Source organism: Papaver somniferum, chromosome 11 (genome assembly GCF_003573695.1).
Source record: "Papaver somniferum cultivar HN1 chromosome 11, ASM357369v1, whole genome shotgun sequence".
Taxonomy (NCBI): Eukaryota; Viridiplantae; Streptophyta; class Magnoliopsida; order Ranunculales; family Papaveraceae; genus Papaver; species Papaver somniferum.
Genome location: NC_039368.1, coordinates 116,814,406 through 116,824,288, shown reverse-complemented (window position 1 = coordinate 116,824,288; position 9,883 = coordinate 116,814,406). Strand labels below are relative to the sequence as shown.

Sequence of the window (9,883 nt, the reverse complement as noted above, 5' to 3'; positions counted from 1 at the left end):
AACCACATCAACGGAAAACCCCCGAGACCTGGTCCAGATTGAACACCACATTGTATTAAGACGTTACAGACATTATCCAACTTTTGTCTCAAAATATGAGATAAAATAGATAGACTTTCGAGTGATAGAAAAGTTCAAGTCTCCACATACCTCTTTGTTGATGAATTTCCACAAGTTTCCTTGAGTATTTCTTCGTCTTCATTCGATGAACGTCGTGGAGTCTAAAGCTCAAGTGCACTTACTATCCTAATCCGAGACTTAGCTATAAGTAGACTAGAAATCAAGACTTGTAGTTTTGGCAACTAAACTTTACAAACAAGCTTGAGATAGCAACGCTTGCGAGTTCGACCTAGCAATGCTCTAACACCATAAATTTTGTTAACGATGAAACCACAATAACGGAAAACCCCCGAGACCTGGTCCAGATTGAACACCACATTGTATTAAGACGTTACAAACATTATCCTACTATCATACTTCAAAATGGAATATAGTTGAGACAGAACTCACCCTCCAAGCGATTCAGTTACAATCGCGCTCCTTCCGTATCTTGAACCTCACAAGGATCAACACACTTGATTCCCTTAGCTGACGTCCTTTACAACCTAAGAGTTTCTTCAGCCGAAATGAAGACTTTTGATACCAATCTGCCTATAACAAATAAGCCTATTTGATTTCCGTTTAGATCAAAAATCAAGGTGTGAAAATCTGTTTACAATATACAAAGCTAGAAAACCTCACAAATCCGGAACTTACGACTCGCAAAGACCAGCCTAGATTGTTAACCACCTCTCAATATCAATCTTTGAAAGATCAAATAGGGATTAGTATTCAGATATCTATCTTGAGGAATCACAAAGTCTGGAACGAAGAAAACTTGTGATTTCTATTTATCTTGCCAGAAACAGATTACGATAACCTCGATAACCAAAAAAGCAATACCAGGATACACGAACTATCAAGGTAAAGACAGTCGGACCTAGCTTCACGAATCCCAATTCTTTTAGTCGTAGACCTAATTATGTTTCTCAGGGGAAACTTAGCTCAATATAGGACAACTCTAGAATCAACTAGGATACAAAGTGTCAGGGATTGAATTTCCCAGTTGAAAGAGCATATCTATTTATAGTTTTCAAAGACCAGGGGTTTCTTAAAATTCAAGCAAAGATAACTTGAGAATCAAACAAATACTTTTTGGTCGTCAAAATATAATAAAAGATTATACACATAGGTTCGGTTACTGAACCGTGTATAATGACTATTCGGTTTGGCAAGTTAGCCAAAGAACTGAAAGCTATTTGATGTTTATTTAAACACCCAAGAATTTATCATGATACAAACACAAGTGTTTAAGTGATCAATGAAGTCGTAGAAGTCTTTAAGAGAATTCTAGCAATGCTAAACAAATTAATTGAAATAATAAGTCTTAGAAACGTTGTCGGGATAGTTGGTACAACGGTTTGTGAACCGTAAGGCTTGTTCGCGAGTCAGGGTGCTATGGTTTGTGAACCGAGTTTTCCAACCCTATTAGACTACCGAACTCAGATGACTTCGGTTCATGAACCGGGTTCACCAACTGCTATCCTTTTATTCCAAATTTAATTCAGTTCACTACGCTTCCCTCTATTTCTGAAACTCAGATATGTATGGTTTGTAAAATGGTTCACCAACCTACCTTTTTTTCTTATGATGTTTGAAACATTCCCAAATGATTAATCACTTGTATGAGAAATTTTCATTTGGTCCACAAATTAATTCATATAACTAATATTGTTAAGGATTATTGAAAATATAATTGCTAAATCATATTTCGAGATTTTTCACAAGACAAGCTTGACTTGAAACTTTTTCTTTGTAAATCTACTAGAAGTCATGCGACATAGTCTTAACAGGTAGAATGATGGTATAGTGAGTAAAATAGAATGATTCAGTCTTCACATACCCGATATACAAGTTCTCTGAATGTCTTCATCGATCTTCAGTCTTCAAGGGTGATCTCTTATACTCAACTACCTAGTCCGAGACTTGACTTGGTAAACTATAAATCAAGATATAGTTTTAATCATATAACATTAGCAACAAGCTTGAGATACTGAAATTTACGGGGTCAACCGAACAATGCTCTAACAATTATCATTAAGTCAGATTCTAAAACAATGTTGAATCAATTTTCCAGAAACCAAGCCCCATGGTTCATTAAAGTCAGATGTGTGAATTCAATCAAAAAAAAATATTGTTAACAAATTTGATCATTGTCTTAGAGAAGTAAACATCTCTGGAAACTGTACTGCTAAGAGAGGAGCTACTTTACATGCTAATGAAACACACATCTATACTGGAAAACCTTCTTGATTAGGGAGAATAAAAATGCCAAGAGTAGAATATTACAGATTCTGTTAAATGGGGTTATTGGTTAGTTTTTGTTTATGGGATGGTAAAGTTGAAACTGTTTTTACTTGTAATTTATAGTTATTAAAGTTTGTAATTCTCATTTTCAATTTAATAAAATTTATGTTTCAGGAAAATAATAAAGAATCAAGTCCATCTTTCTCTCTCTTCTTTCGCCCCTTTTCAAAAGTCCAGAGGAAACCCATCATCAAAGATTGTTTATTTTTAAGAGCTATTTAGCTTTTTTAATAAATTTCTTCGCTATTAAAGCGATTCTTTTTTTCGCTATTTGGGCGATTTTATCTATACTTTTGATAGTGTTTCATTCTATAGATTTGTTCGTGATTTGATTTGTTGGATACAAGTACATCAGCGATTTGACGGAGGAAAGATCAAATTATTCTTCAACAAAATAATAAATCTAGGGTTTCTGGGCTTCTTGCTAGGCATGAGTTTTTGGGCAAATCACTCCTCTCTCATAGGAGTATCTCTTTTCAGAAGGAAAATCAATCAAAATGGTTCGAATTACGATTTCGAATACCATTCCTTATCCAATCTCTACATACAAGCTTTGGGTGCTACCGTTGTGGATCGCTCTTTCTCTTCGCGATTTATTTGCGTTTTGCATCTATCATTGTATTTGTTTCATGCTTATGTTGTACTTGTTTTTTCTTAAAAACCATCATGTAAACGTTTCTTATTTGTAATGAAATACTAATGGTTTGATTATCAAAAAAAAAAAATGGAAAATAAATAAATAAATAATAGAATCCAAACGATTGGCTAACCACATGTTTTTTTGTAGTTAAAGTTTGCATATATTATATATACTTCATTTAAATCACATCAAAGGTTGTACTACTCTCACATACAATTATGTTAAAAGACGTGTTTTCTTATAATTTGTGTATGTCGATTTTGTGTGCCGAATTTTATATTTCCAAAACGAAATAGGCATATATGGACGCCGTTTAAAATAATCCTCGAATCGTAAATCAACGATCAAACAATGGACAACTTTTCATTTTATCGAAAGAAATAATACTATATGGACGTTCGAAAACTCTGAAATCCGTTTGAATTCGCATCCGAAATATCAAATATTAATAGACAACATGTTTTAGTTCGAATATTTGATTTTTTTTATGTGAATATATAACTAATCGGATAGCAAAGTATCCACGACCAAAATTTTATGCATAAAAATACATATACTTTTAACCTACAAAAGTGTATATCATGTTTTTTTGGTATATGTCGATAAAAATGTTATTATTACTTTTGAACTTACAAAAGTGCACGTCATAATATTTATGAATATTTTCATCTTAAATAATTTTTATATATAATACCAATTTATCACAAATAATTTAGTGTGCTTTTGTTATATAATTTCAGATCGAATAATAATCCGATAACTGGATAAAAATTCGGATACGACATCAGAGATAAAATTACATCCTTATAGATTTATGTATCAAATTGCAATAATGTGTATAGGATTTTCCGATGCGGATCCAAATAGTTAACATCTATATATGCCCTAAAATTGACATTGAAGAGCTTCGACGCTGAGAAATATGAAAAAAACCCTTATTGAAATTATAGCCAGAAGTCGAAATTAGTCTTTGGATACAAATCTGTTTGTGAATTCTTCTCTCAAATTAGAATCCATACACCCTAGCAGTGTATAACCAACTCTCCCGGTTCAAAAAACAGTGTTCAAATTGTAAAAGCGGGGTAGTTTAGGAATAACGCGTCTTCACCGTTTCTCCTCTGTGGACAAGTGTCCATCCCGTCTCATAAAACGAGACACTTCCTCTTTTATATTCTCCAGTCCGGAGGAAAAGTATCTCAAATCTCAGTATTCTTCCAGAGACTCTCAATATTCTCAAACCCTAGAATTCTTTTCAGTTAGAAAATTCTACTCCGTCTCCTCTTACAATTCTTTTCAGTTCAAACCTTCTTAATTTCAATGGATGTTCGAAAGTCACCTAGATTGCCAAAGAATTCATCTACTGCTTCACCTTTTTCTTCTACTGGCCTGAAACTCAAACCCACTTCTACTGCTTCACCTTCTTCTTCTTCTTCTTCTTCTTCTTCTTCTTCACCTTCTTCTACTCCTAATCACAACAAACAGACCAACAAACTCATATCCACTTCTTTTATTCCTCCAAAACTCAAATCAACTCCTGTTTCTACTACTACTACTGAGAAATCACATGCGGTTGAAGCAGAAAAACCTAAGAAGAAGAACAATGGTGGTAGAGTTTGGAAGGATAAAGATGAGATTCTTCTTCTCACAGCTATTGCGGATTATGTTAAAATAGGTGAAAACCCTAATTCTGTAGCTTTTTGTGAATTTATTCAGCCTAAATTTAGTGTGGATGTTGATTTTGGACAAATCAGGTCTAAAATTAGACACACTAAAGATACATATCTAGAAAAAGAAAAGGAAGAGAAGAAGGGGATTGTGTTGAAATTTAAAACACCCCATCACAAAGAATGTTATGAATTGTCAAAACCGATATGGGGGAGTGGTGGTGAAGGCAGTGAAACAGCTGGGGTTGAGAATGAAGATGATGCAGAAATCCGAAAGAGTAAGAGAGGTAAGAAGATGAAAGCTGGTTCTATGATTCAAACAAAGGATGGTAATGCTACCGGTGCTAATGAGCAACTAGAAGAGGTGGATGCTGTTGTTGAGAAAGCAGCAACAGTTGAGAAACGACAACACCGTAAAGATGGTGCCGAAGGTAGTGAAGCAGCTGATCAGGCGAACAAGAAGAAACAAGGGAAAAAAGTTGGTGATAAGAAACATGGAAAAGCTGGTGCTGGTGATGTTGAAGCAAAAGCTGATGGACAAGAAGAAGGAAAAAAGAAGAAGAGGACAGAAGTTGAAAAAGAAAGAAGCAAGAAGAAGAAGAAGAAGAGGACAGAAGTTGGCAATGCTGATAATGTATTGGAGAAGTTGAAACCAACAGCTGATAAGCAGCAAGAGTGTTTGTGTCAATTGATGACTCATCAATGTAAAGAACAATTAACCAAGGCACCGTTTGATTTGGAAAGTTCTCTAAATGAGAAAATTCTCCAATCGATTGAACCATCAAAGGTGATGGCATATCAGCAGAAGTGGAAAGAGATGCGGATCGCAGAGATGGAACTGTTCTTGAAAAAGAATGATTTGGTCCGTGAAGGGTCATTGCTGGTTTTGGAGGCACTGAAGGCGCCACCTTCGTAAGGTTTTGTTGACATACTTGTTTATAAGATGGTTTTTGCGTTCTCAATAGCATAAGCTGGTACAGAAGATTTGCAGGATCTTAGGTTAAATGTTGCTATTAGGAGTGTGGAATTTAACTTTTTGCCACCTAAATTATCTGTACATGATAATGGTGAACGGGCAAAGTTGACTTACTAGGTTGTAAGCTGGTTTTGTCTTTTTTATGGTAGAAGTGGGTAGGTGGTTAGGATGTTTTGTCTAGGGTTCTAGAATTATGTTGCTATAAGAGTAGGCTTTTTAATTTCTGTCACTTGAAGATCTGTAATCGATCATTTTGTATCTATATATTTTTATTTCTCTTATCATATCGACTAAATGTGGTGTTACATTATTGGTCTCTTTGAAATCTTGTTTTGCTTTTTCGTACCTCCTTTAGTGCATTATGAGGTAGCATGAAGTTACAACAAATAAAGAGAACCACAAATATATGTTATGGTTTTGTTAGAAACTAGATTCATAATTGGAACTATTAAACATGGCATTGTAATCTTCCAGTGACTGAAATATAGGAATAGCAAATTCATGTAATGGATGGAAACTATCCTCTGAAAATCTGACATCTACTACTATTTTGTGGACTAAATACTTGATCATTAGCTAGACTTTTGTCTATACAGAAGATTTGGAGGATTTTAGTTTTATGTCGCAATAGGAGTATGGTTTTTAATTTTCTGCTGCTATCTGAACTTGTTCATGATTAACAGGCTAAGTTGACTTACTAGATTGTAAGCTGTTTTTTATCTTCTACTGTATATGGTAGAAGTGGGTGATTCACTGTTGGGATATTTTGTTTAATGAGAAGATTTCTGGGTTCTAGGAATTTAGTTTCTTTAATTTCTGTTACTTGTATCTATGTTTTTTATTTTTCTTATCATATCTGTATATTCTACTTTTCACTTCGCTCGCTTCATTTCAATTTTCAAGTAATAGGCTATGCTGATATAACTAAGTTTCTGATCTTCAGTATTTCTTAATACAGTATGATTTTAAGGTTTCCACAGAAAACTGCATAGTCACAGTATCATTTGAAATCAAGTGTCTGGCAGAAAGATGAAATTGGGTATGAATGGCAATGCCATCTGCTCCTTCGGAGATGGTCATTGTGTGTTATGGTTCTTCTTTACTTTTCACGAGACAGGGATCCTAGTAGATTCCTCTTGTGGGACTGATCCTTATCTTCCCAGGTTTCTTCTGTTAAGAGTTAATATATATGATTTTCTTCTTGTAACTCTGTTTCCAGTCTAATCCATTTCTTGCTGTGCATATTAAATGGTTATTTGAGTGATTCAAAAGATTTGTTATTGTATCGATGATGTATTTCAATAAATCTTCAAGGAGTATGTCCAACTTGCCATCATTCAGAAGACTAAAGATCAGTTTGAGGTTTTAGTTTGTGGATCTTGAGTATTCTTAGTCGATTCTGTCCTTTCTGTCATCTACCAGTTTTCTGGTTTTTTTTTTTTTTTTGGGGGGGGGTGGGGGTCTGAAAGCCCTAACTGAATAACAGCAGGAACTATCTGCACAAGGTGGTCACATATCCTTGGCCTGTAGCTATGAGATTCTACGAGCCAACTACCTGTATATAGTGCAAACTACACCAGGAAGGTCTTTTATATCGGTCTTTTTGATCTCCAGATTTTATCTTTCATGTACCACATGTTTTGCAGAACACTGAAGGTTCTGGATTACCCTGCATTACACAGGTGAGTGGTTACCAACTAACAGCTTAGAATCTGGCAAGATCAGAAGGATACCTTGCGGGCTGAACTTTCAGAACTTCTTAACATGGAGTAATGCATGTCATTTTTTATGTTGTTTATGCTTCCGGTGTTCGAGTACATACTGAACTATCTTTTTCTTTTTCTCATTCCATGCTAAGGCAGACTACTTTGGTTACTTTTTTCTTGACCAGTGAAGGCAGATATAGTATCACAGTTGAGTCGGTGACTGTATATCTTTATCTAAAAACTCTTTTATTATTTTGCTCCCTGTTTTACCCTATTTGAACATTTTCAATGGGTCATTTGCTCAGCTGTTAATTTCTTGCACCTCTAATATGGAAGGCTGTCTCGAATGATTGTGTTGCATATGTGTAGCGGTCTATATTTTAGATCTTATACTAATTGCAGTAAGCTTGAAGCCTCATGGTAAAGAGGGAATTGGAAACAACACATGTTAGTCTGGGTAAGTCTCCGTTTCTTACTCATCACAGTTTAGTCTTCAATGAGATATCTTACTCATCACAGTTTAGTTTTTAATGAGATAACAGCGAGATACATCAACACATGATGCTGTAGAGTGCAATTTTTATTTTATTTTGATGTTACAATCCGTTGCATGTTGTGTTTTCCTTATGATTAATTCGTGAAAATCGTCGAAAGAAGACTTAAACGATGTATGTTAATGGATGAGTATAATTGTGGCCTCATCTACTCAGATCTGTTTTCCTTTAGTTGTTATGGATTTTGTCTGTGTTTCCTTTTCAGGATGTGGTTCAGCAGGTCTTTTAGAGCTAATGAGTGGTTATTAAATGTGGCAAGTACGCAAACCTTTGTGCTGTTTTATTTTCTCATTCATGGTATATGAAGATAGACTTTCATTTGATCAAATTCAAGTACTTGATTGGGTTCGTTTTGCTTGAAGATTGATCCCACTGTTGGTTTCTCAGATTGAAAGTCCGCCTGCCAGCAATGCCTGTGGATTCTGTTTCAGCACGAATGTTCAAATACAAGAGACAGGTAAAGAGATTCACATTCAGTTAGAAACTAAACATTTTTTTGTTATCTCTCTGTCATCTATGTAGGTTTCAATCATTACTTCTGTTTAGGTTTATGTCAATGCCAATGGCAGCTTGTTGTGTCATTTATTCAAGAATGTTCCATTAGGATGGCATGATTGGTTTTCAGAGTATGGTCCACTTGTTAAAAATTACACTTCCACTGTGAACTCATTTAAACAAGTACGCAGAACTCTCGTTTCATTTTTACACATCGCAGTGACTGTCATTGTCAAGTGTCAACGTTCTGTATAGCTAAGTAAGCTTGTGGTGACTCATTTTCTGACGAAAGTTGAACTGTTCAATGACTATCAAGAAGAAGCATTCTTTACTCGACAGTAAATCTTTTTAAAAAAGAAGGAAAACAAACCAACAGATGAAGGGGAATCATTGACATTATGCTGCTTTGTCTGATAGTAGGATATCTGAATGCGAATGACAATTAGTAGACTTCTATGATGCTGGGTGGATAAGCTATCTATATTAAGTTATCAAAGTTAAGACCATTGTATGTATTATTTGAGTCTAATCTAGCTAGCATCAATAGAAAATATGTGAGTCTAATTGCTATAAAGATTATTCTGTAATAGAAAATAAAAGAAAAAAAATGTTCAGCCCAACAAGTTTGAATAACTAAGCAGCCCCACATGCACTAAAATATTTCTTTTTCTCTTTCATACTTATTTTTTGCTTAAAACATATCTGCTCAATGTCTGTTTCTAACAAGATGTCAGAGGAATCTTATTCCAAAAAAGTGAAAACTGATCTTAATTTACTTGCTTGATTCATTTTAGTTTGTTTTGGTCATAGATTAATAATTTCAGCAATGTTACTGGCACATCTTGGTAGGATTACTCGGCAACATCTGAAGGAAGTATGTCCCGAGTCCCGACTCTTGCTCCTGTCTTGTCATCCTTCTTGCTGTAATCGTCCTTTCCATCACTTTCCTTTTTACAGTTCATCCAAAAGAACCTTATTATACAGTTGATAATATCTCTATTAGACCCACTGATTAAAAACCCTAGTTGATGGATCAAATTGGGCTTACTTTATTTTGGGTTTCATTGCAGGAAAGTACATCATTACAAAATTATAGTTGTGGGTCAAACTTTCACTGTTGACGGTGGCGATGTTCGGCATGCAATTGCAAACTATCCAAGCAACGCCAAATTTTTGGAGGTAGTACAATTTTCTTCGAACCAGAATTCAAATTAATAATGTTCCACAAGAGATTTGAATTTAAATTTTGTATTTAGTATTGGTGTTTAAGCTAGTAGTAGTTGTTGCTGTTTGTGAGGGGGCCAGGATTGGTCTTTTTTAGGCTTGGTTGTGACATAAGACGAAATTGGTGCACATCTCGATTATGTACGCCGAGGTCACACACGGTAAAGCAAACGCCAGTAACCTAGTAGTATATGTAGACCTCAACCTAATTTTATGTA

At 34.9% G+C, this 9,883-nt stretch overlaps 1 protein-coding gene across 1 annotated transcript; it reads left to right on the top strand.

Moving 5' to 3' along the window:
- The first annotated feature begins 4,057 nt into the window (after positions 1-4,057).
- On the top strand, positions 4,058-6,001 carry LOC113323657 (pre-mRNA-splicing factor CWC22 homolog). The gene has a single exon (XM_026571991.1). The coding sequence runs from the start codon at positions 4,364-4,366 to the stop codon at positions 5,624-5,626; it is 1,263 nt and encodes a 420-aa protein (XP_026427776.1). The 5' UTR covers positions 4,058-4,363; the 3' UTR covers positions 5,627-6,001.
- The last annotated feature ends 3,882 nt before the right edge of the window (positions 6,002-9,883 follow it).

Bases quoted from the DNA above. Each gene is read 5' to 3' on its own strand.
- LOC113323657 (XM_026571991.1), top strand. From the start codon at position 4,364: ATGGATGTTCGAAAGTCACCTAGATTGCCAAAGAATTCATCTACTGCT.